At 60.7% G+C, this 25,963-nt stretch overlaps 2 protein-coding genes across 4 annotated transcripts in view; one reads left to right on the forward strand and one right to left on the reverse strand.

Moving 5' to 3' along the window:
- SHANK1 (SH3 and multiple ankyrin repeat domains 1) overlaps positions 1-16,740 on the reverse strand; it is a 39,952-nt gene extending 23,212 nt beyond the window's left edge. For 2 of the 3 annotated variants that reach the window (XM_087826862.1, XM_087826864.1), the window contains exons 1-14: positions 16,447-16,740; positions 16,074-16,277; positions 15,540-15,611; positions 13,721-13,829; positions 13,487-13,638; positions 11,523-11,690; positions 10,984-11,100; positions 6,619-6,696; positions 6,384-6,450; positions 5,777-6,107; positions 4,664-4,857; positions 1,114-1,227; positions 859-934; positions 381-407 (exon numbers count right to left, since the gene is read on the reverse strand). In XM_087826862.1, coding sequence (XP_087682988.1) covers positions 381-407; positions 859-934; positions 1,114-1,227; positions 4,664-4,857; positions 5,777-6,107; positions 6,384-6,450; positions 6,619-6,696; positions 10,984-11,100; positions 11,523-11,690; positions 13,487-13,638; positions 13,721-13,829; positions 15,540-15,611; positions 16,074-16,277; positions 16,447-16,704 — 1,967 coding nt within the window. In that variant the 5' untranslated portion in view covers positions 16,705-16,740. The remainder of the gene's footprint in view (positions 1-380; positions 408-858; positions 935-1,113; positions 1,228-4,663; positions 4,858-5,776; positions 6,108-6,383; positions 6,451-6,618; positions 6,697-10,983; positions 11,101-11,522; positions 11,691-13,486; positions 13,639-13,720; positions 13,830-15,539; positions 15,612-16,073; positions 16,278-16,446) is intronic. The other variant, XM_087826863.1, reaches the window with a different exon arrangement.
- Positions 16,741-22,858: 6,118 nt separating this feature from the next.
- Positions 22,859-25,109, forward strand: CLEC11A (C-type lectin domain containing 11A). The gene is made up of 4 exons (XM_087827317.1): positions 22,859-23,191; positions 23,430-23,601; positions 23,892-24,083; positions 24,439-25,109. The coding sequence occupies exons 1-4, from the start codon at positions 23,045-23,047 to the stop codon at positions 24,882-24,884; spliced, it is 957 nt and encodes a 318-aa protein (XP_087683443.1). The 5' UTR covers positions 22,859-23,044; the 3' UTR covers positions 24,885-25,109.
- The last annotated feature ends 854 nt before the right edge of the window (positions 25,110-25,963 follow it).

The following is a 25,963-nucleotide window of genomic DNA, read 5'->3' on the forward strand; positions in this document are numbered from 1 at the left end:
CTCGTTCTCAGACAGACAGATTCAGGGAAACATAGATGTGCAGAGCCAGCTGCACAATTAGTGACAATCGTGCAGCCATAAGTGACAGCCACCAATGCACCCATCACTACGAGCGGGATAGGCCCTCTTGCCATCAGATATGCACAGGGCTGTACATCTAGGGCCTCCAGTCACACATGCTTACAGACACGTGTCATGCGCACCTACAGGGTCACATGGGCAGGAACACACTTGGGGAAACCATACAAGGGCACTGGCCTGTGCTGACGTTCACACACGGGAAATTTAGCTCTGGTCGTGCACACGCACACATCCTTCCACCCCAGGCACCCCTTCCTTCCCATTCCTGACCCGTCCCCTCCCTTCCCCTCCCCTCTCACCTCCCTGGGCCAATCCCATCCATCAAGCTTCAGAAGCAAGTCAGCCAGCAGCCAGGGAGGGGAAAGGTGTCAGTGTGCCCCTCTCCCCACCCCCACCCCGCCTGGCCCAGCTCCGCCCACGCCCAGTGCGAGGCAGGGATGCACACACTTCTGCTGCACATGACCGCACAGAGATGGGGCACAGGACGGAGACCAGGGCCTCCAGCCAGCCACACACACGAGATACAGGGCCCCCAGGCATTGCCCCCACCCAGCCGCGTTCACCTCGTTGGTTTCTGGCTACCCCAGAGCTGAGCAGTCTCAGTGGCTGCCAAGGCAGGTTGGGGATTGGGTGTACAGTTGGAAGCTAATTCTCCCCCCCCACCCCTGGATCAAACTTTAGAGGGAGATGATAAACAGGGCTTAAAGACAGTGGAAATATTTAAAAGGTGTGGCATGAAGGGAGGTGGGGGGCACCCGAGGGTGTAAGGACATTTACCTTGGGGCATCAAAGCTGTCGTAGGAGCCCACGGTATAATGCCGGAAGAGTCTCTTTGCCTTGTCACTGCGGCTTTCTGCAGAGGGACAAGGGATGACCTTGGGCCCTCACTCTGGAAACCACATGCCCACCCACAGTGCTCCCTGCCCAGGCTTTCCCACAGTCCTCCCAGCGCCCCACCCCCATGGGAGGGGGCAGGAAAGGACCTGAGTAAGCACCCTAGGGTAAATAGGAGACAGTCCGGACTTCCATTACCTTGCTTTCCCTCCTGGGAGCGGTTTGCCACCTCTTCCAGGCAGTCTGAGGGGAACCAGCCAACTCGACCTTTGACCTGGCCTTCCCAGAAGCCTCCTTCCCCGATGCTAAGCACTGGGTAGGGGGCAGGAACACAGAAACATTTCCATGCTGCCCCTGCCCCCACACACTGATGCGCAACCTTTCCACAATTCCTGCACCTGGCACAGGGCCTGGCCCCGGGGCATCCTTAATAAATGTTCCAGGCTTCGGGAGGGGAGCTCAGTTGGTTAGAGCGTTGTCCTGACGTGCCAGGGTTGCAGGTTTGATCCCCAGTCAGGGCACATACAATAATCAACCAATGATGCATAAATAAGTGGAACAAGTCTCTTCCCTCTCTCCCTCTCTCCTTTCCTCTCTAAAATCAATAAATAAAATTTAAAAATAAAAGTCCCAGGAAGGGGTGAGAGGGGGGAAGCAAATCATGTCACTCCTGCATCCTAGCTTTCCGGATCCAGTGGGGCATCCAGAGGCACTGGGAAGAGGGCCGTGTCCCCTGGCATGGCCTCCCAGGTCAGGGACCGTCCACAAGTGGCCCTCATCACCCCTGGTAACTGCTTACAGCTCAGTAGTTCTGTCATTTCCCTAAACCCTCCCAGGCAGCCCCATCACTGCCCCGCCACCTCCCTCGGTCTCCTTGCTGCTTAATCTCTTGTCATTTGCTCCCAGACTCTTCCCCTCCCCCTCTCTTTGCTTCTCCTGGATCTCGAAGGGAGAAGAGGCTAGAATGACCTCTCTCCTTCTCTCTACCACACAGAACTGGAGGACCTTCCTGCCGGCCCCACCTCTCAAGCCATCAGCTCACGTGTAGCGACAGCCTGTGACATGCTGTGCTAGGCGCTGACGTTCACGGATGGAGGGCAGAGACAGCTCATGCTTATCCAGCTCTCAGTCTGAACCAGAACCCGTGGAGGGGTTCCCTTTATTATCCCATTTTACTGCTGGGAAAACTGGGGCTTGAAGGTCCAAGGTCATTGGCTCAAGGTCATCTGGCTTGTAATCGACAGAGCCTGGACTTGAACATGGCTCTGTCCATTTCCAAAGTGAATGCTTTCAGTCCCTCAGGTTGCTCTCTCTCTGTTCACACGCTTCGTCCAACAGTCTTCCACCCCTGCAGCGTCGTCATGGCTCTGTCTGAACTCAGGCCTCACGCCCCTCCCTCACTCAACCCTCACGCTTCCCTGACAGGAAACAGCAGACCCCTCATCTTATAGATGAAGAAGCTAACGCTATCACAGAGAAGTTCTCTGCCCAAAGACAGCATGAGCCATGCTGGGGTTTGATCGGGGCCACCTGATGCTTTCCCCTGCATAAGCCACCTGCTCTGAGAGGACCTGGGAAATGAAATCGAGTGATGCTGAAGGTCATGGAAGAGCAGAGATGGGGTGACAAGGAGTCTGGGCTCTTGGCTGGCTCTGCTGTGCCCGGCTGGCTGCCTTAACATCAGTCACTCAGTCACTGAACGAGTATTTATTTAGTGCTGGTCGTGAGTCAGGCAGCAGACCAGACCCTGGGTGGGCTGTGGGCCACAGCAAATGTCGATCTTGCCCTCACGGAGCTTCCACGCTGGTGCCCATTCGGAGCATCAGTCCAAAAGTGACCTCACGATTGAAAATCGAGGTTAAAAAGACAGGGTATCTGGAGAGCGAGCATATACATTGGGTGGCCAAGGGGACCAGGAAGGCGTTGGGAGGGTCTGACCTGTAGGCTGGGACCTGAAGGATCCTGGGAGTCAAGGAGGCAGGAAGGGGGAGGAACCGCTGTCCAGGCAGAAGGAACAGCGTGTGTGAAGAGCTTGGTGTGGAAAAGGGCTTGGGGCATTTGAGGAATGGAGAGAAAATGTGGTCCCTGGAACCTTGTGGGTGAAGAAAAAGTGGCAGGAGACAAGGTGGGTGGGTGGGCAGGGGAGGGCCTTGTAGGCCAGGCTCTGGAGCTGGGCTTGGATGCTGAGAGCAGCGGGAGACTTGCTACCTCATCAGGCTGTGGCGAAACTCAGCGACATCGAGGCTGTGGGCATGCTTTGAGGCAATTAAGTGTCTTTTAATGAAAAGGAAGGATATTAAAAAGAGGGCAGTGTGTCCTCTCCCTGCATTAGTCGTATTGGGATTGAAGTGCAGAGAGACACATGGAAGATACCGCCCATGGCCCTCTGCTTGCCGGGAGTCCCTCACCCCTGGCTTCAGCTTCCCTTTCTTCTTTCTCACCCTCCAAGTCACAGACCAAACCACCCCTGTCCCCGCCCCCCCCTTTCTATCTTTCTCTCTCCCCTCCCCACCCCCTGCACGCTGCCTCTGGTGGCACTGCCCTGGCCCCCACCATCAGCTCATTCATTCATTCAGTCATTCATTCAGCAGATGTGCATGGAGGCCTTCTATGTGCTCAACATGTCAGTAAACTGGGCCCTGTGACCCGGAGACAAATGCCCTGTCACCTCACCTTCAGGAACTCAGGCTGTGGGCAGACAGACCACAAAACTGATGCAATTACACAGCCCACCAGGTGCCCTGACCCCTGACCCACGCACACTCTGTCTCCTATGGGAAGGGCCCCCAGCTTCCCCAGTGGCCGGGCTCTCTCTCCCCTCTACGTGCCTCTAGTGGGGTGGGGGGCACTTATGACACAAGGGCTGCACTTATGTGCATTGTTCTAAGCGCTTTATGGGAGAGAATTCCTTTAATCTTCAAAGGGGCTCCATTTTACAGATGAGGAAACTGAGGCCCAGGGAAGTCACTTGCCTGAGGTCACCCAACTAGGAGGGGGTGGGGCCAGGATTTGAACTCCAGCAGCCTGCTCTCAACTGTTACACTACTCAGCTCCTCTGTAGCCTGAGTTAGGCAAAGACTTGCTCCTGTCCTCATGTTCACCTCGCCTGCAGCACGCTTCCTGCCTCCAAAACATCATTCTGCTCAGGAACACACATCCCCAGCCCATTCAGTCTGCCCATGGGGGCAACGGGCACCATTTTCCAGACAAAGACAAGAAAGCCAAAGAGAGAGGAACCCCTACATCAACAGTCTCTGTTCAGGGAGCCCTGGGCATAGACCCGGCTTCACACACCTGCCATCTGTCCAGAGCCCCCAAAAGTAGGCACCGCCCATTTCTCAGAGGAAGGCCTGACAGAGGCAGGAGGTGAAGGTAGGTGGCCTGGCCTTGTGCCCCCCACAAGGTAACAGGAAAGACTGTAGGTGCAGTGGGGGGGGGTCTCCGGGGACCTCAGACAAGTGCCTTCACTTGCCTGGGGTCCTGACACCCTCCCGCAGGGGGTTGTGATTGAGTTGAGACCATGCCTGGAAGTGCTTCCGTGCCTGGCCTGGTGCCACAGTCCCATGGCCTCCCGATAGCACCATCTCAGTTACATGTCATGCTCCTCAGGCTGCAGAGCCATCTCAGGGCTCTTGGATGACTCCAGGGTGCATGGAACATTCTAGAACTGTTATCCTGCCTGCCCTCCCTGAGTGGTCAGCTCACCTACCCACCCTCCTGGCCTGCAGACACCCTGCCCACCCCTCACCTTTGATCTTCTCGCCCTTGCTCAAGGAGATCTCCCCCTCGGCTTGAGCTTGGTAGGACTTCACGGCCATGAAGGAGCGTCCAGGCACCGCCGAGTAGAGCTTCCTGCGCCTCCCACGGCTGCCCAGGGAGCCCCCGGGCCCCCCTGAGCCCCCGGTGCCCCCGGTTGGCCCTTCCCGGGGTGTCCCGCTGGAGCTGCATACACAGAGGGTGTGAGAGGCAGGGCAGAGTGGAGGGAGGGGGCACCCCTGGGAGAACAGGGGTCCTTGGAGGGCGGGGAAGAGATGGAGCATTGGGGTGGGGGAGGGCGTTTGAGTGTGTTTCCCAGCTTCAGAGTCCTGGGGGAAGAGGGCACCTGGGGCTCCCTCTCTCTGCCTGCCACTGCCCCCCAGCCCCTGAAGCTCAGCTCCGAGCTGCACACTCCACTGACCCAGCCTCCTGAAGCTCAGCTCCGAGTGCGTCATCCCTCCTCACCAGCCTTCCGTGACTCCCAGCTTCCTCCTGGGTTGGGTCCAAACCCAGGCCCACCCTTTCCAGTCCACCATGATCTTTCCTTCCTCTCTCCCATGCCTCTGGACATGCTGGCTGGCCACAGGCCACAGCTCCCCTCTCGCCGTCCTGAGCCAGCCTGGCCTCTTCACCCCAGAATGCCCCCTCCCAGCCTCTCCTCTGCCCTGAGTGGCCTCTCTGCTTCCCTCCCACCCTCCCCTCCTCCAGCTTCATCTCCAGGCTCTGACTCCTCTCCCCAAGTCCCTTGCCAGCACCCACTCTGTTCACCTTCTCTCACCTCACCCTGTCTTTCTATCTGTCCTCAGGGGCTAGAACCAGCATTTCTTTGGATGCGCCCAGGCCCCTGGTGTGGAGCAGGTGCCCAGCCGAACTTTTGTGCCCTTGGGACAGGTTCGAGCCCGGCTCATAATACCCTCCCTTCCTCGAGGGCCAGGAGAGAGACCTGGAGGCCAAGGGGTCCATGCAGTTGGAAGGCTGAGGGCTGGGACGAGCCATACGTGGGACAGGAGGTGGGCAGCTGAGCCGGCCTGGGTGCTGTGACTCTGAGGAGGGGATTTGGCTGGGTTGGGGTCTGTCCTTGGGACCAGGGCTGAGCCTTCCCTACCTGGGCCGTCCACGGGGCTGCCTCTTGGCCTCCTCGGGGTGCCTCCCTCGGGATGGGGAGCGAGCCCGGGCGCCCCGGGGGCTGCTGGCACTTCGGAGGGTCCCAGTGCTGAGCTTGGCGCTGGGGGCCGTGGGCTGCGACTGGCCCTGGGGCCCCGAGTTCTGGCCAGGGGCCCCAGCGGACGAGGCTCCTGGGGCGGCGAACACCATCCAGTCGGGCAGGGCCATGCTGGTGTCGCTGTTGGCCCGCAGCAGAGCTGGGGGCACCGTCAGCCCGGCGCTCGGGGGTCCCCGCCGCCGGGCCGCGTACTTGGGAGACTCCTGGAAGGGCACTGAGCGGGCACAGTGGCAGGGGGGCAGAGGGGAGAGGAGACAGGGGCAGGCGGTGGGGGACATGCAGGTAAGAGATGGTGGGGAGAGGCACGAGGGGAGAAAGATCGCGATGAGAAAGAGCAAGGGCCTGGAATCGCACCCCCTACCACTACTGGGATGCTCGAGGTCTTCTCTATCCCATCCTGACCCCCAAATCAGGTCCTCTGACTCACGGATCCCACCATGCACCCCCAAGTTCCCTAGGCTCTCCCTTGGCCCCAGCCCCACTCACTCACCCACGTCCTGCTCTCGGTGGTTTCGAATCAGCTCCCCCAGTTCAAAATTCCCAGCGATCACTGCCACCTGGAGGGAGGGGCAGGGAGGCAGGTGGCCCGGGCACGGGGAGGGGCGGGAAGCTGTCAGGTCCCAGCCCTGCCCTCAGCAGCTCGGCCCCTCCCAGTATGCCCCTCTGATGCACCTGCGGGACCCTCTGAGCCCACCCCCCACACCCCAAGTCTGCCCGCCCCAGACCTGGAAGGCGGTCTGTCCACTGTTATTCTTCACGTCCTTGCTGGCCCCGCGATACAGGAGGATCCTGGCACAAGTCTCCTGAAGGCCATGGTCGGGGGCACAGGGTGAGGGAGAAAAAGACAACTGAGGTCACCGTGAGTGGACACAGGCCCTGTGCTAAGAACCTCAGACCCTGGGCAGGCGGCTCAGTGGTTAGAGCGTCACCCGGATCCGCCAAGGTTGCAGGCTCGGCCCTGGCCAGGGCGCGTGCAAGAGCCAGCCAGCGATGCGTGACTAAGTGGAGCAACAAACCCATGTTTCTCTCTCTCTCTCAGTAAGTTATGCCCGGCTGACGCGGCTCAGTTGGTGGGGCGTTGTCCCGGGCACCAAGAGGTCGCCGGTTCGATTCCCGGTCAGGGCACCGCTGGAGCTGCGGGCTCGATCCCCAGGAGGGGGCGTGCAGGAGGCAGCCGATGGATGTTTCTCTCACTATGTTCTTATCCCCCTCTCCTTACCTCTCCAAAGAAAATAATGAATCAGTAAATTACAAATAAATAAATAAAAGAACTTCAGGAATAACATGATCTCAGCCCCCCTTCCCCAGGGCAGCAGCCACTTTGCAGAGTGTGGCTCCTGAGCCCTTTCACTGTGGCTGATTTGAACACACACTGGATTGCAAGGGCTTAGCATGAAAAAAATAATTTAAAACACCTCGAGTAATGTTTGTATTGATGAGGTGTTAAAGTGATACTATTGTGGATACAATGGATTAAATAAAACATACTACTAACATTCAAGTCAACTCTTTCTTTTTTTTAAAAAAATGTGGCTCTGGGACACTTAAAACTACACCCGTGACTCGGATGGCGCTGCTGCAAAGCAGGGCTTCTCCACCATCCTGCCCATCAAAGGGTGCTCAGCGGCATCCTTGGTCTCCGCCACTAGGTGCCAGCAGCATCCCCTCCCAGTTGTGATAACCGGGAATGTCAGCAGACAGTGACAAATGTCCCCTGGGGGGCAGAAGCACCCTGGCTGAGAGCCACCCACCTAAACCTCACGGAGGGCTTACTACGCCACGTGCCGGGGGCTGGGCGCCTCAGAGGCAGCAGCTCATGGGACGGGCCGGTGCATTGGCGATCCGGTTCGAACCCAGGTCTGTCTGCCCAGAGCCCATGCTCTTAATTACACTCTGCTAGAACCAGAAGGGAAGGGGTGGTGCCCTCGCAATGCCGTCCACGCCCAGATCAATTCCTTACCCTTGTCGCTCACAACATGTCACTCCCTCTCACTCTGGATCAAACCCAACGTCCTTCCCATGGCCCAGGAGTTGCCACCTGATCTGCCTGCCCTGCCACCCTCAGCCTCAGCAAGTTCATCTTCTACCCCCTCCCGCTCCCGCCGCAGTGGGCTCCTTCCTCTGACGGGCACACTTCTGCCCCAGGGCCTTTGCACCTGCTGCTCCCTCTGCTCTGAATTCTCTGCACCTTCGCATAGCTCACTTTCTCACTTCACTCATTTTCGCTCAAACGCCACCTCTTCAGAGAGGGCTTCTCTGACCACCCTGTCAAAAACAACCCAGTCTTTTCCCCGCTTTATTTTTATTTAGATGACACCTGCTATGTCCTGGGCATTCTCCTAAGCCAGTATTAGCTCATTTTCTTCATAACGCTGTCTCCCTGAAGTTACATTTCCACTTTACTTGTCTCTTTAGCATCCCTCCCCACTACGTTGTCCGTTTCATGGGAGCTCGATTCTGTCTGGAACATACCAGCCAGAATAGCGCCTGGCCCGGAGGAGCTGTTCAATAAACAGGTGCTGAATGAGGGAAGTCCTCTGCTTTGTCTTGGCCTGGCCAAGCCCAACCTGTCCCCTGACCCCCGCTCAACTCTTCTCTAGCTCCCCAGATACTAACTGAACCAGCATGCATGAAGACCCATCTCGGTCTGACACTCTCCACTGGACAAATCCACCAAGGATGCTTGCTGGACAAGCTCAGAGAGGGCAAATCCTTGCCCGAAGTCACACAGCCAGTTAGTGGAGCAGCTAGAACTGCAACCTGGCTTTCTAATCCTGTGGACACGCGACTCTGATGGCCCAGTCAGTCACTGGGCAGCGACGGTAGCCCGGTCGGTTTCCTGGGCGTGTTTGTCAGCGCGTGTGTCTGTGTGCACACACGCTGCTCCCCCAACTAGACCGCCAACCCTGCCAGGTGTGGTTTCGCGTGTCTGCGCCACCTTGCTTGCCTAGCGCCCGGCCGGAGCAGCCGCACCAGCTCCATCAGCTCTCCCACCTACGCCCCAGGAACCCCGTGTTTGCTGGCGTCCTAGCACGTATCTCTCAGCTCTGCAGTTACCTGCTTACACGTCTGCCTCTCTGACAGACCATGACTCCCCCCGCCCCCCTCCCCAGGCAGGCGCCATCCCTCGAGCAGTAGATGCTCAAGAAACAGGCAGGAGAGGGTGGGGATGCAGGATGCGGCGCTGAGTCATTCAGAACTCACTTGCTCATGTCATTCACTCGGCCCTTGAGTCATTTGACCTGTCTGGAAGCAAACCACCTGTTAAGTGCCCCGAGCTGGGTGCTGTGCAGGCCTGGGGGAAACCCAAGTGGTCGACCCATCGTTCACTCACTCACTCACTCACTCACTCACAAAAATGCCTCTAGGCCTACCATGTGCTGGGGCTTTGGGACAGTACATTGGTCAGACTTAGCCCCCAGCCTTGAGCTCATGGCCTAAACATGAGCCTGACCATCACCACCAGGGCTACATGCGCATGCCAGGAGGCCAGGGGAGCAGAGAGGGCAGAAATGTCAGACCCGGCTCCAGGCCCTGGGAACTTAAAGTCCGGGAGGGCAGGCAAGGGGGGAGAAGTAGAAACGGACCTCACATGTGCTGAGCATCTGTTCTTTAAGCACCTTGCCAAGAGCAAGCAAAAATTCACCCACTTGGTCCTTTGTTACTGACCCATTTCACAGATGGGGAAGGGGAAGGCCAAGCGGAGAAGTGACTGGCTCCTCTAACTTGCTAAGAGGAACTGTTCTTGTGATTAATTCTTCATATTGAATTTTCCCTGCTCAAATGAACGGTGTGGCTTCCAGCTCCTGACTGGATCCTGACTGATAATGGTTTTGACAATGATAATGATAATTATTATTATTACAGCCGCCTTCTAGGGATGAGCACTTAATACACACGATCTTTCATCTCCTTCAACCCACTGACATTATTCTCATTTAGGGGAGAGGATTGAGCCTTGGAGAGGGGGCAGGGCTTGTTTGGGGGACCCTGGGCTGCCCACGGGTCTTGCCCACCAGTGGTGGAGTCAGGGAGCAGGAGAGACGGAAGCCCCAGGAGGGGCACGGGCACCGGGCTGGTTGGGCTTGACAGACACTGCGTTCTCCCTCTGTGGGCACCAAGCAGACTGCTTGCTGCCACCAGGCGGCATGTGGCTACCTGCCACCTCCCAGCACTGCAAGTTCTGATGAGGCAGAAGGGGCTGGGGCTGTTTTGGAAGACAGAACAGGGGAGGGTGGGAGGAGGGGCTGACGACCAGCAGCAGAGGCCTGAGTCCCCCCGCAGCCCTCCAAGGACAGGGTGCGTTAGGAAGTGGGTGGGGAGACAAGCTCTGAGGGGGCTGCTCTGCCCAGGCCTGCCTGCGGCACAAGTAGCAAGGGGCTGGGGTCATCAGGCCAAAAGCCCCAGCTCCTGCCAACCCAAATGGCCCCCACAGAACACCCGAGCGGGGACATGAGACCCCCTGCCAGCTCCTTATAGGTCACCTCCACTCCAGAAATGGGGACCATCCACCCAACCCTGAGTTGCTGCAATTCACAACCCTCTCTTGTCCCTTTGGGGGCTGTGGCTTGGCTTTTCCTCTGTCCCCTGCAGTGCCCCCAACCCCCACCATGCACTGGCGCTCAGCAGGTGCTCCCCTGGCGGCTGAATGGAGACTGACCCTCTCCCCCCTGCCTGGACCGCCCTTTCTCCCCTCTTTCTAGTCAGCTGACTCCTGCTCACCTGAGCACTGCTGGCACATCCCCCAGAGCCCCCTCCCCCTCAGCCTCAAGCCCAAGCCCACACGTGGGCTCCCACAGAGACCTGGATTCCCCCTGAGCTCCCTCTTTGCACTCTGGATTGTAACGGCAGGTATGGCCCCTGATGGAGGGGGCTGTCCTGCTTGCTCACTACTTGGTCCTCAGCACCCCCAGTTCCAGGCCTGACACAGGGAAGATGCTCAGTAAATACTTGTTGAATGAATGAACAAATGAATGAATGAATGAATGAATGAATGAATGAATGAATGAATGGATGGATGAATGAGAGAGAGAGAGAAGGAGCAGAGGGCGTGGGGCGGCTGTGGGGCGGGAGTCGGGGGCCAGGCAGACCTTGTTGTAAAGGGCGCAGATGTGCAGGGCCGTGTTCCCCGAGGCATTCTGGGCTCCAGGCTCAGCCCCGTAGAAGAGCAGGTGCTCCAGGTGCTGAGAGTGACCCCGCTGGCAGGCCTGGGGACGACAGGGAGCCACGGAGGCCGTCAGACCCTCTGCTCACGGCGCCTGGCGACATGCCTCACCTTGAGGTCCACCCTTCTCCTTTTAGGCCCGTTCCTCCTTAGAGACCCAGCTCGTCAGCTTCACGGTCATTCCCAGGCCCAGGTGTCTGGCCTGGCCCCTCAAGAAACCCAAGAGGCTGTCCTCGACCGTGTCAGGGATCAAGGCATCCAGTGCCCCAGCCCATGCTCCCTTGGGGTTCCAGTGTTGACACCCCCATCTTTTCCTCTTTGGGGACCATGTACCCTCACCCCCACCCTCGGTGAGGCCCCCAGCATCTGGATCCCCAGCCCCTTGGACAGGGCCCCTGATCCCTGCCCTGCTTTGGGCGCAGGCAGCCCCTCCCCGTGCCAGCCGCCCTGGCCCAGCCGGAGCACCTGGTGGATCTCCTGCCAGCCGTTCTCATCGGCTACACCCAGCTGGGCCCTGTTGTACAGGAGCAGCTCGCAGCAGCGCGGGTCACCGCCCACCATAGCCGTGTGGAACAGAGGGGTCAGCCCCCGGCGGTCCTTGTAGTTGGGGGAGCCCCCAAGGTCCAGGAGTGCCTAGGAAGGGAGACAAGACAGATGACAGTCATGGGAAGACTGGCTCACTCTGAAGAGCCTGTGAGGCGGGGAGTCCCGGGTGACCTCCCCTGGCCAGTGCCCATCTCGGTTCCGGCATGATGCCCTTGTGCGACCTTGAGCCTGGCCCTCTCTCTCTCTCTGAGACTCTCCCATCCCCGGTGAACAATGGGGGGACTGGGAGGAGGCCTGCAGACGACCCTCCGTCTCCTACACCCAGCCCACCCTTCCCCCATGGCTGGCGTGGGATGAGCCGTTGTGGGAACTTGGTGCCTCAGTGCCCACCTACCCAGTGCCCACCTACTCAGTGGGACGGCTGTGGGGACAAAGGACAGAGCTGAGTATGGCTACAGGAGGCCTCTGGCCAAGTGGGAGGTGTTATTGGGACCAAGATCCCAAGGATGGGGCAGAGAAGGAGACCTGGGAAAAAGCAAGCTTGGGCTGAGGCCAGCCGGCCAGCCTCGCTGGGGCTAGGGGCTTGGGGGCAGGGAGTGGGCCCACGCAAGGAGCAGCTCTGGGCACAGAAGGCTGGTGGCATCGAGTGTTATTGGGACAGTGTTGGTGGCAGCTCTGCGCGGGGATGGCCCGCAGTGGTGCTGTCCAACAGCACGTTCCGTGGCCATGGCTATGGTCACAGATGTACCACCTGGCACGGCCGCCTCGCGTGGGCTACTGAGCCCTGGAATGCAGCTAGTGAGCCTGAGAAGCCCAAGTTTTGATTTTAGTTCATTTTAACCAATTTAAATCTAAACAGCCCCAGATGGCTAGTGGCTGCTAGGCCGGACAGTGCGCGTCTGGGTCTGGGTCTGGGGCGGGCAGGGCATTGGGGGTTCATACATAAGAGGGTCTGTGGTTCTGGGGTATGAGAGTTTTGTGGCTGGTGTCTGACTGCATTTGGGGTTCTTCAAGAAAGGGCTGGAGAAGGGGAGGCAGGGTCTGTTAGCTGGGGTATCTGTGAATCGGGGATTTATCCACAGCAACGTATCTTTGGGGGAATCTACCCTGACCTGTGTGTGAAGAGAGAACTAGTACCCTTGGGAGGGGGTGGGAAGAAGGAATAGCAGCCCTGGCCGCATAGTTCAGGTGGGTGGAGCAACATCCCGATATGCCCAGGTTGCAGGTTCAGTCCCTGGTCAGGGCACATACAAGATCCAGCCAATGAATGCGGAAATAAGTGGAACAACAAATCAATGTTTCTTTCTCTCTCTCTCCCTTCCTCTCTCCTGAAATCAATCAATAAAAAAAGGGACTAGTAATCTAAAATAAGACTGTACAAGCTGACTCATGTATGCATTTGTGGATACATGAGGCTCATCTATTTGGAAGGAGGGGCTGTGTTGGCAAGTGAGAGGAGGGGGAGTGTGCTCAGGGGAGCAAACACTAGATGGGGGCTCTGTTCACAGGGTGTGTATGGAGGACCGTCTCTATCTGGGGGAAAAGCAGGGAGTTGCCTGTGCATTTTGAGGGGCACAAGGAGAGTCTACACCTCAGGGAGATAGTGGCAGGGTTGGTGCTGAGCTGGGCCAGAGGAAATGGAGGACACCAAGTACCTGGGTGTCAGGAGGGTGATGTCATCTACCTGGGTGTGTGACTATCAGCTATAGTTGGTTGTGAGCCAGGGAGGGGGGCTACACCTGGGGTCCGATGGGGAGAATAACAATGGAGGGGAGGAAGAGAGAAGGTCTGGGGCAATTTGCCTGGTGCAGTCTGTGTGGGAAACATAGCAATTTGGGGGTGTCTCTGATCTGCGGGAGGGTCCCAGGGAGCTGGCACCTCACCGTGAGAGCGAGGCAGTGCCGGGCACACGCGGCCTTGTGCAGGGCTGTCATGCCATCCCGGGCTCGGAAGTCGATGTGGGCTCCACCCAGGCACAGGGTTCGAATCACGTCTACAGAGCCTTCCGTCTGGGCAGCCAGCGTCAGGGGGGTCTCTGAGGGGCGATACAGGCCAGTCACACGCAGCCCCCTGGCCTCATGCTGGGCGCCCCCCAAAGCCCCTGGCTCCCTGCCTACCTCCTGAATCTGAGTCATGATAATTGGGGTCCAGCCCCTTGTCCAGCAGCCGAGCCACCTTGTCAGACGTCCCGAGCTGCACGTACTCCAGGAATTTCTTCAGTCCGGTCTGAGTCGTGGACAGGAGAGAGAAGACAGGCCCATCAGGGAGCAAGGGGGAAAAGCTGGGGTCTCCAGCCCCGCTGTCTAGTGAAATACACAGCGAGCCACACATGGCATCCAAAAGTCCCTAGTAATCAGTTTTTTATAAAAAGGAAGGGTAACACTCTAGCTGGGCAGCTCAGTTGGTTAGAGCATCATCCCGAAACGCCAAGGTTGTGGGTTCAATCCCTGGTCAGGGCACATACAAGAATCAACCAATGACTGCATCAGTAAGTAGAACAGCAAATTGATGTTTTTCTCTCTCCCTTCCTCTTTCTCTCTAAAATCAATCAATCAATCAATAAATGTTTTTAATTAAAAAAATGCCCTGGCTGGTGTGGCTTGGTTGAGAGTCATCCTGTGCACCCGGAGGTTGCTGGTTTCATTCCCGGTCGGGGCACATGCCCAGATTTGGGGCTCAATCCCCAGTAGGGGGCGTGCAGCAGGCAGTTGATCGATGTTTCTCTCTCATGGATATTTCTACCTCTCTCTCCCTTACTCTCTCTCTAAAAATCAATAAAAACATATTAAAAAATTTTTTTTTAAGTAAAAAGGAAGGGAGACTATTAATGGTGTTGAAATTCACTTTAATGACATATCTTGTTTTAACCTACTATCACTGTTTCAACTGGTAATCTGTATGAAATTTATTAAGGAGGTATCTTACTTTGGGGGGAATCCTGAGCCTCTGAAGTCTGGCATGCATTTCACACTCACAGCGCAGCTCAGCGTGGGGAGCGGCCACACTGCCAGTGCTTGGGAGCTGCGTGTGGCCGGTGGCTCCCGCAGTGGACAGTGTAGGCGGGAGGGGCGGGATACTTGGCGGAGAACAAGGGCAAATGATGGGGGGGGGAGGAACCAGGGGGCTTTTCCCCCAAATGACAAGACGTCTTCACATCACTGTTGACTAAAGCAGCCCCCTGGCTTCCTCCTAGCTCTTAGGGGACCAGGAGAGACATGGGGACATACGGTCCGAGGGCTGGAAGGCAAGGTGCCTGGAGGGTAGATGTGGTGGGGAGGGGATGTCCTTGGATCTGGTAGAGATTCAGGCCATGGCACTGGGGGACTGCAGGGTATCTATAAAACGGCCCCAGGCAGAGGGACACTGGATGTCACAGTCTAGGCTAAGGGGAATGAGGGGCCCTGTGTGGAGAGGAGGGACCCAGGAGATGAGACGGGAGAGCCTCAGGATGAAGAAAGTGGGAGCCAGGAGGGAGTGGTGTGGGCCCGAGCACAGGCATGCAGGCAAAAAGGGAGGTTAAGGAAGAGTTATGCTGGCCTGGCTGGCATGGCTCAGTGGTTGAGAGTCAACCTGGGGTCCAGGAGACGGCGGTTCGATTCCGGGTCAGGGCACATGGCCCAGTTGTGGGCTCGATCCCCAGTCAGGGGCGTGCAGGAGGCAGCCGATCAATGACTCTCTCTCATCATTGATGTTTCTCTCTCTCTCCCTCTCCCTCCCTCTCTCTGAAATCAATAAAAGCATGTTTTAAAAAAGAGAATTATGCTAGAGAGAGTGGGGGGCATTTGGGGCTATCCCAGACGTCCCCAAATGGGTACCCTGGCAGAGGAACAAAAGGGCTGAGGTATGTGGAGGACTTAAGAAGAGGTGGGAGGAGATGCCTGGGGCGCGGACTCGGGGGGGACAGTGGGATGGGGGGTGCCAGCAGGGCGGTCTCACCTTCGTGTGCAGCTTGGCCAGCTGCTTCTCATCCAGGTTGGTCTGTTTGTAAACTCGAGTCTTGTACCGGAACTGAGGCGAAGGGCGGGTGAGGGGAGAGAGAGGCAGAGTCAGGGGCCTGAGGCGGAGGCTGGACGCCCTTCTGAGCTCAGGGTCAGGGTGGAACCGGCCCCGGCCTTGGCTGCGTGGGCAGAGGGGCACAGGCCTCCTGTGGGGGTGCAGACTGTAACGCCTACCGTGAAGGGGGAGTCTGGATCCAACAGGGAATGCTCCAAAACACCTGCTAAAACTAGGAATCCTTCCCCAACGTGATGGGCGAGGAAAAGCTTAGAGCGTGGAAGTGGCTTTGGTCCCAAGGCCAGGCTGCTGCTCAGAGAACAGACAGGAACTCGGGCCTCTCTGACTCTCGTGATTCTTAGGGGCCCGGAAATCTGGAAGATTCCTTGCTAAGGGCCTTGGCTGGGAGAACTAGAGGGGGCCGCTGTGTGTGTGGGGACACGCCTCCTCTCAGCATGGGAAGGCTGTGGGCCTCACCTCCAGGTAGGGCACCCCCTTCTCAAAGGACTGGGGGTACTCCCTCAGCAGCCGCTCCTCCTCCAGGAAGTTGGCGTCACGGCCCGAGGTGGCGGGCTGGAACAGGCCGTAGTTGAGCACGTCCTGCAGGCTCTCGCTCAGGGCGCAGAGCACCTGCTGCTTGGCTGTCCAGATGGTGGCATCAGGGTTGAAGCGCAGGCATTTCTGGTGGGGAAGGCGACAGGGAGGAGCCTGAGCTGGCCTGGGAAAGGGGTGGCGGTGATTCTGGGACCAGGGAGGGGGGATTTCGGAAAGCACACGTGGGCCACGTGGAGGCCTTCCAGTGCAGGCCTGGGCCTCTGTCCCCCTGCTGTCAAGGGACAGGGTCACTCACTGTCTGGTGCAGGTCGGGGATGCCAATCCTGAAGACCATCATGCTGAAGTGGGCGTCGTCCGGGACAGACATGGAGCGGCCCTGGAGGCCTCCTGCCGAGGCCAGGTTACCAGGTGCCCCGCTGCCCCGGCCCCGGGTCCCCCGGAGGCCTCTCCCGGGCCCGTCTGGGGAGCTGTCGGACTCTGAGCCCCCCTCGGGACACTCGCTGGCACTGTGGCGCTCCTCGTCCTCGCTTGAGGCGGGGCTGTGGGTCATCATGGGGCCACGGGGCGACGGGGGGCGGCAGCATCACAGGTCGCTGCTAGGGGGCCAAGGGTGGCTGTCAGGCTCAGAGCCCCAACCCTTCCAAGGCCACGGGCACACTGGGTGGCCCAGTAGTTGAGGCCAGCGGCCCCTCACTGCCGGAGGCGGGCAGGACGGAGGTCGGACACACCCCCAGACTTCTGCCGCCTGTGCACACACCCCAGCCCTGCCACGCGGCCAGCACACGTCTCCTTCCCTGCCCTTGGCCCTGCACGCACCCCCACCCCTCCTGCGCCCCACTTTGCCGCTGACCCAGCGCGGTGCTGTCCCAGAAACCGCAGAATCACCGCGGGAGCTACTGGCCCACTTTGCCAGGCCATGGAAAACGCAGCTAAAATTAGCTGAGGACAGACAGGTGGACGACCCACCGGCATCCTGCCCTCCTGGCCCCAGCCTGGCCCCTCACCCCAGGCCCTCCCATGGGCCTCCTGGATAGCTGGCTGGGGGGGGGCTGGGGGCTGGGATGTAGTAGGAGGAGAGGGAGGTGCCATGAGCCTGGGGCAGCAAGAGCAGGAGGCCAGCGGTTCTGGGGACTTCGCCAAAGTGTGGCTGACGTGTGCAGAGGGCTGGGGACCAGTGTTCCTGGGGAGCTGGGGCACCAGGATGGGGTCATGGGGCAGAGCATCATGCACAGGGTGTCCCTGAGGGAACCACAAGGGGTGGCTTGTGCAGGTTGTTGGAGGCATCTTAAGAGGGTGTGTGGGTGGCTGGGGAGGCTGGCCCTGGGAGGGCTGCCCAGGTGACAGTAGTGTGGTGGCCTGCGCCAGTGGGGGTGGCTGAAGATGACTTGTGGGCATGTTTGAGAACTGGCTATGCAGGGTGGGTGGATCAGCACTGCCTGGCACTGGTGGCCCCACTCGGAGGGGGACTGGGGGAGGGGCTGGGAGGGCTAAGGAGTGGGGTGAAGACAGGCGGGAAGTCATCCTCAGATCCCTACTCTTCTCCAATGAGGTGGCCTTAGGAAGGTGGGTCCCCAATGGGGTCTGCTGGCTCCTCTTCTCCCCCACTCCTACCCCAGCACCGGAAACCAGAATGTCTGGTCTGGTCCCTCCCCCCACACCAGGCCCAGCTCCTGCACCGTTGCCATGGAGATGGGAAGCAGTGGAGGGTACTGCTGACTTTGGGGGAGTGGGGATGGGCTGGGGGTGGGGGAGGGAAAAAGGCGAAATGTGTGTGTGAGGAGACTTCCAAGAGCTGTGGGCGAGCCGGCATCACCGCGGGCCAACCACTCCCCCACGCCCCGCGGGGGCTCGGGCTACGAGGCGCCCTCCCGCTCCCGGTGCTGGGCGGCGCTGCCCCCGGTCGCCCTGCCGGGAACCCCTCCCCCCCCGTCCGCGAGACCCCACACCCCGCCTCCAACAGGGGCCCGCAGCCACTCCCCCTCGGCTGACCCTGGCTGACCTCCAGCCCGCGCCGGGCGCTAAAGGGGTTGCCACCGGGTGGAGAGCCGGGCTGGCCGGGCCCCGCGAGCGGGCGGCGGTCCCCAGCCCCGGGCCCAGCCCGCCCCTCCCCCCGGCCCGAAGGAGGGAGCGGGCACACTCCGCCGGGGCGGCATGAATCAAACGCTCGCGGCTAAGAATAGCTGGCACGCAGCTGGCACCGAGACCGGCGGAGGAATCGGCGGGGAGGGGCAGAGGGGAGAGGGGGGTGCCCTGGGGGGCTGCAGGGTCGGGGGCGCTGGCCCGGCTGACGGCGGCACCGGGGAGAACGGAAGGCGGCGGGGAGAGGCGGGGAGACGGAGCGGGTCTGGGCCGGGGAGCCGGCGGGGGAGACCCGCGGCCGGGAGAGGGGCGGGGGCGCCGGAGCGGGACTCGGGGGCGGGAGCCGAGGGGGCGCGCCGGCCGGTGTGGACGGGAGAGGCGACGGGGTGGGGAAGGGCGCTTGGAAAGGGGTGGGAGCGGATCGGAGGCGCCTGAAAGGAGCAGCAGGAACCGAAGGGGGTCGAGGGGGGCGGAGGCGGCCGGGGCCCGCACCCCGCAGGAGGGGGTGGGCGCCGGGTGGCCTGGGGGAGGGGTCCCGGGGCCTGGGGGGGCCTGGGTGGGCGAGGCGGGGGAGTGGCCCGGCAGGGCCGAGAGGCGGGTGCGGCGACCCTGCTCTCCGCAGGGGAGCGCCGGGAGGAGGGCTCGGGCTGGGGGTTCGGCGAGGGGGGCGGGGGGCGCATCCTCCATCAGGGCTGCGATCTGGGACGGGGCACCGGGGACCCGGGCGTAACCCAATTTGGCGTCGCCCGGGGCAACGCTCCCCTCCTGGCCCCCACCCCCCACCGCACGCCTGGGCCCGGAGCCCGACGCGCGGCCAAGGACGTCCGGGCGCCCCCGCCCACTCCCGCATCCCCAGCCCCGCGGCGCCCCAAACCCCCGCTTCTCGGCCCCCTTACCTGCCTGGCGGGGCTGCTGAGTCCCGGTCGCCGGCGCCCGCAGCCCCTCCCCCCTCCCCCCCACCCCCCACCCCCCCGGAGACGGGGGACCCTCAGGCCATGCCCCACCGCCCCGGAGGGCGAGCGGGCCGGGAAGGGGGCGGGCGGGGGCCGGGGGGGAGGGCGGGGGGGCCGAGGACCTCACCCCCCCCGCGGACCGGGCCTGGCCATCCGCAGAGCGTCCCCGTTTAGCCGCGGCCGCCGCGCCCCTCCGGGTAGCCCGCCCCCGGCTCGGTCCGGCCCGCTCCGGGCGCCGCGGCTCCGCCGGCTCTTCCTCCGCCTCTTCCTCGGCCGCCGCCCGCTCCGCGCCTCCTCTGTCTCCCTTCTCGCTCTCGCTCTCTCGCTCTCACTGTCTCTCCCTCTCCCTGTCTCTCTCTCTCTGTCTCCCTCCCTCTTTCCCTCCCTCCGCCCTCTCCCCTCCCTCCGGGAGCCTGCGGAGACATCGCCCCTCCCCGCGCCCCCAAACCTCGCCCATCCCCCCCCGCCGGCTCCGCCCCCTCCCCCTGCCCTCCCCCACCCCTCCTCTTCGCCACCAGACCCAGAATCCGGACTCCACCCCTGCTTGCCCCCAAACCCCGACCATGGGGCCCCGCCCCCTATTAGTACCCCCTCCACACTCACACCCCAGGACCACCCCCTCCCAGAGGCTTCCACCCTCTCTGCACACAGTAGGCGCAATAAATCTTTGTTGCTGTGCTCTACACCCCCAAATTGGATTCTGAGAGCTATAGATTCCTGTGCTGTCCCCCCAACGCACACCCCCCTCCCCCCAAGGCACAGGTGCACAGAGTCAGGAGCTGGCCCCGCAGGTACAGCCGTCCCCACATATACATACTCTCCAGGGCGTGCACACAGACCTACCTGAGTGCACATTTCCACAAACACACTCAGTTACAACATGTACATATCACACCTGTGTGCCGGAGAACACAGGCAGCACAGCGCTTACACGCCCCCCCGACAGCATGCACCCCAGTGTACAGGCTCAGGTCTCCAGCTCACACGCAACCCTAAAGCAGACAGAGTATAGGGAGATGTGTGCATGCGTCCCCATCACACTCGCCCCTCACTATCCATCACACAGGTGTGCACACGCCTATTTAGATGCACAGCACGAGGCCACAGCTCCCCTCTATAACTACTGCTGACCATTCTTGAGTGCTTCCTGTGTGCCAGGCCCTGCTCTGGACTCACTCATCGACTTCTCCCACCAACCCATGGCCTAGGTAGGGACATTCACCATCTCTGTGTTCCAGAGGGGGACACTGAAGTTCAGAGAGGCTAAGCAACTTGCCCAAGGTCACCCAGGTGGAGCCAGGAATCAGGGACAGGTAGGCAGGCTCGAAGTCTTCACGCCCCTCTTGTTCACCGTGCTTGTGTATCCCCTTTCACAGCTCAGCTTGCTGGTGCCCCGGATGCACCCACAGAGACAGGGCAGATCCCACAGGGCTGCGGTGAAAGCATCTCCACAGCGCAGGCAGGTGCTTGTACAGGGCAGTTCTAGGCAGCCTCGGGATGCACCTCCAGCTGCAGGCTCTGGGGTACTTCTGTTTAAGATGGAGCAGGTGCCAGCCCAGCTCTGGGAGGCCCCCTCTGGATGCACACCCATCAGCCCAGGTGGTGAGCAGCTGGGCCCTGGGAGAGAACAGCTGCCTGTGTTGGTGCCAACAGTGAGAGAGGCTGTGCAACCCTCTACAGTTTACAAGGCCTTTTCCGGCCTGTGCATTATGTCTGGAGGCCTCTAGCTGCTGATGAGGGGGCCTCAGAACCTTAATGGGCACCAGAGAGGTCCAGGGTCTGAGGTGGTGAGCAGTCTGCCCAAGGTCACACTGCCCTCTGCTTTCTTGGAAGACAGAAGCCTGGATGCATTGATTTCCAGGGCCCTTCCTGAGGGCCCCAGCTGCTGAGGGCAGGTGCCCTGCTCTTGCTTAGAGCCAGAAGCCTTGGCTAGCTGCCTCCATGCTAGTGACCTCCAGCAGGTTGTGCTCTCCCCTCTCCGAGCCTTGGTTTCCTCCCTTGGAGAGTGGGCCCTGCCATCCCTGGCTGGTGAGCTCCATGCTTGCTGGCACAACCAGCCAGGAGGAATCTGGGAAAGCCCTGCATGAGTCACAGGTCTGGCATAGAGTGGGCATGGCATGGCCTCTTGCTTCTCTTGCCTGTGCAGCCTCTCTCCCACTGCCCTCACCACCTCCATCCACCCTGGCTGCCCCAATCCTTTTTTGTGCCCCTCTGCCTCTGCCTCAGGACCGAGGGGTGTCACCTAAACACAACAGTCAAGCCTTCCTTCTTTCATCTTTTGGCTAAGCTGTTACCCCACCACGAATGGCTACTTCCTTTCTCATTCAGCAGACTGATTGAGCACCTACTATGTGCTAGATTGGCCCTGTTCTAGCTCTGGGGATACAGCAATAAACAAGAATCCCTGCCTTCATTGGCAGGAGACACAGACCACAAACAAGTAAACAAACAAACAAACAAGACAATGCCAGTTTAGAGTATACCGAAAAGATAAGAGGGGGCGTTTTAATAAAGTAACTTGTGGAAGTGAAGCTTCTTTAGATAAAAAACAGGGAAAGGCCTCTCTGAGCTGAGATTTCAGGGATGAGAAGGGGCTGGGCCTCATTCTAGAATGATGAAAAGACTAGTGCAAAAGCTGGGAGGTGGGAAGGAGCTTAGCATTCAGGAAATAGCCAAGAGGCTATCCACACTCCAGTGTGGCTGGATCCTAGGGGGCAGGGGAGTGGAGTGATGAGCTTGCAGAATTGCAAAGGGCCCACCCCTCCCAGCCCCCTGCTGGGCAGGTTTGGCCTCCCTTCTGCCAGTGATGGGAAGCTGGGGGAGCAGGGGAGTGGGGAGTGACTCGATCTGATTTACAGTTTGGAAGCACTGCTCTGGCTGCGGCAAGCAGCAAGGATTGGAGGGGCTGGGGAAGAAGGAGGGGGAGAGCAGGAGGAGGCAACTGCAGTGGTCCAGGCTGGAGATGAACCTCGCTGACTGCTCAGAGCTCTGCATGCACATGGTCCTGCATTTCTCTACTCCACCTCCCGGAGAAAGCTTCCCTGGCCCCCACCCACCCACCTTCCTCCCTCTCTTCTGCCCTAGCCCCTCACCCAGTGGGACAGTCTGTGTGCCTGCCTGGAGTCCCCAGTCACCCCACGAAAGGCCTGCCTGCAGGCTTCCAGAAAAGTATGGCAAATGAATCCCAGAGGTCCGTCCCCTAGGGCGGCTCATGCAGCCACACCCATGCTCTTCATGTGGCCCACACACTCGCGTCTTGGGGCAAGAGCTTGGAGGGAGGGATGGGAGATCTGGGGGCAGAAGTTGCCTTAGAACCTGAAAATGGGGGGAAAGCCTCTTCCAGCAGGGTGTGTGGGCAACGGTGGCCACAGGGTAATAGCCTCGGAGAGACCCTGCAGTCTCCCCCCTGCTGAGTGGCCGGCCAGGGGAAGGAGGGGAGCTGGGTCAAGTCCCAACAGCCCCCTGAGGGGGTTCCTGGGTGTCTCCAGAATCCCTTGGAGAGCTAGCTCCAAGCTCTTCCTGACCATCAGAGCTTTTGGCAGAGGCAGAAGGAAAGAACAGGGCGGAGTGAGCTCTGGAAAGTGGGAAGAGGGGGGTGGGAGGGGAGACCCAGGGCGGGATCCAGGCTTTGGAACGTTGGAGGTTTCCGGCCACAGAGGCAGGGCCTCCAGGGAGCCAAGAGAGGCGGGGAGAGACACACATCGAGGAACGGAGACCAACGAACAGAGACAGGAGTTGGGAGGAGAGGGACCAGGGAGGAGCTGGGAGAGGCGGGGACCAGGGGGCACACTCCAGTCCCCAGAGACACCCCCTCCCCAGAGACATTTCTCCACAGCCTTGGGTGCCTGCGAGCCCACCCTAATGCAGGCAGCCTGGCTCCTTGGGGCCCTCGTGGTCCCCCAGCTCCTGGGCTTCAGTCATGGGGCTCGGGGAGCCGAGAGGGAGTGGGAGGGGGGCTGGGGAGGCGCCCAGGAGGAGGAGCGGGAGAGGGAGGCCCTGATGCTGAAGGTGAGTTGGGGAGTGGCAGGGGAGGGGGGCAGGGAGTGGCAGGGGGGCAGGGAGGGGCTGTTCCGGGGTCAGGGAATGGGCCGGCGGGAGTGATGGGATAGGCTAGGCTCAGAGGATGGGGGTGATGGGTTCACAGAAGGGAGTCGGGGCAGTTACAGCTGGAGAGGGGGTGGTTGAAGCATCTGGGGAGTCAGAATGGGGCGACAGGCTGTCCCTGACCATCCCTCCCCTGCCTCAGCATTTGCAGGAGGCCCTGGGGCTGCCCACTGCTGGGGGGGACGAAAATCCGGAGGGAACCCCCCCGGGGTGGGAGACGGAGGAGGGCCGTCAGGGGGAGGAAGAAGAAGAAGCAACGCCAACCCCCTCCCCCAGCCCCTCTCCCACCCCCGAGGACGCCGTCACTTACATCCGTGAGTTATCATTAGCCTCGCCCTGCCCCCCAGGCCTCCACCATCATTTTCACCGAAATGAACTGTCCTCTCACTGTCCCGGAGCCTTTCAATTGCTCACCGCCCAGCCCGTCGCGCCCACACCCCCACGAGCTCCGGGTCCCGGCCTCGATTCCCAAAAGCCCGGGGCCACCCTTCTTCCAGGACTCCCGAGTGCCCCACCCTCCCTAGGTCCCTGTCCCCCCAGGTCCTTCGGTCCCCCGATTCCGCCCCCAGGGCCCCCGTCCGACGTGCGCCCTGTCCGTCTGCAGTGGGCCGCCTGGCCGGCCTGGACACAGGCCTGCACCAGATGCACGTCCGTCTGCACGTGTTGGACACCCGCGTGGTCGAGCTGACCAAGGGGCTGCGGCAGCTGCGGGAGGCGGTGAGCGACACCCGCGACGCGGTGCAAGCCCTGCAGGAGGCGCAGACGCGCGCCGAGCGCGAGCATGGCCGCCTGGAGGGTGAGTCCGCACCACGCAGGGCGGGGAAAGCGGGACGATCCGGGTCTGGCGGGGGACTGGTGGGAGGAGGGGGCCAGAGAGGTCTGGGGGCGAGGGGGTTCCAGGGGACTTGGGGTGTGTTGGCTGATGGGGAGGCTAGAGTAGCGGGGAGGGCGAGTGCGCGGCGTGGGGAAGGCACACTCCACACCACGCGGTACAGCCGACCGCGCTCTACACCCGCCACGCCCCCTACAGTCTAGTCCCTACCGTCTGGCACCGCCCCGGCGGCCCTGACCCCGCCTCCTCCCCGCTCCCCCGGGAGGTCCCGACTCCGCCCGCCCCGCCCCCCGAGGACTTGACCCCTCCCCTCCCGCAGGCTGCCTGAAGGGGCTGCGCCTCGGCCACAAGTGCTTCCTGCTCTCGCGCGACTTCGAGGCGCAGGCGGCGGCGCAGGCGCGGTGCGTGGCGCGGGGCGGGAGCCTGGCCCAGCCGGCCGACCGCCAGCAGATGGAGGCGCTCGCTCGCTACCTGCGCGGGGCGCTGGCTCCCTACAACTGGCCCGTGTGGCTGGGCGTGCACGACCGGCGCGCCGAGGGCCTCTACCTCTTCGAGAACGGCCAGCGCGTGACCTTCTTCGCCTGGCACCGCGCGCCCCGCCCCGAGCCCGGCGCCGAGCCCAGCGCCGCGCCGCACCCGCTCAGCCCCAACCAGCCCAACGGCGGCGCGCTCGAGAACTGCGTGGCGCAGGCCTCGGACGACGGCTCCTGGTGGGACCACGACTGCGAGCGGCGCCTCTACTACGTCTGCGAGTTCCCCTTCTAGGGGGCCGGTCCCCCGCCTCTCCTTCCCATCCTGCAGCCGCCCTTTGCCAGGGCCGTGCACCCCGCGAGAACGTCCTTCCCTCCCGCCCTCCCTGCCTGGCTGGGCGATCCCAGGGGCGGGGGGTGGGGGCTCCTGCGGGACCCTACCCCTTCCTTGCCTTTGTTTTTCCTGGGAGCCGCGAGCACCAGGCTAGGTTCGGCGACAATAAAGCCTTGTGGAATCTGGCTTGGGTGGGACAGTGCGAGCACTTTGGGCCTTTATCTCGGCACGTCCCAGGCCAGGAAAGGCAAGAACCTGGCCTTCGGATGCCTGTCCTGTTCCTCTTTTACGGATATTATTTGAGTTCCAGAATCATCATATGGAGAACACTGATGCATTTGTACACACATGTCGAGAGTACATAAGTGCACACACGACTAACGCCTTCACCCCCATTGTGACCCGCTCAGGGCCTTTGGGACCCAGAGCCTGTCAATCATTGTCCCAGGTCTTGGTCCTGATCAGAGAAATCTGGGAATCACAAAGGAGCTAAAGGCTCTGACAACTCTTGCAGGAAAGACCCTGTTTAATTTTTAGTGTATCTCAAACTTGTTTCACCAGATGGTACTGAAACACAACATTAGGCACGGCCCCATTCCCTTCCCCCACCCCAGGGGCCTGTGTTGAGACACAAACTTGAAGACCTACCCAGCCTGGAAGTGTAGGTTCCCTCCTAATGTTCCCTCCTCCCTGCCCATCTCTCCCCTGCTCTGAACCTCAGTTTCCTCATCTGAACATAGGCACAATCACCCCTACCTTGTATGGCTCTTGGGATGTTCAGGTGAGCCCAGGCATGTGAGCATTTGGGAGATGGTGGAACCTTTCCTTCCCCACCATTTTTCATACCTTTATTCCTTGGGGCAATGAGGACACTCAGAAGTCACCCCAGTGTATCCCACAATACTGGCATCATGGTCCTGACCCTGACATCATCATGGAAACCAGGAACAGGAGTGTGACCCTGTCTGCCCTTACATCTCACCTTCCCTCAGCTATGGCAACACCAGCCTAAAGTGTCACCATTGGGTCAACCAGCGACA

This window comes from Miniopterus natalensis, chromosome 18, assembly GCF_054644295.1.
Source record: "Miniopterus natalensis isolate mMinNat1 chromosome 18, mMinNat1.hap1, whole genome shotgun sequence".
NCBI lineage: Eukaryota > Metazoa > Chordata > Mammalia > Chiroptera > Miniopteridae > Miniopterus > Miniopterus natalensis.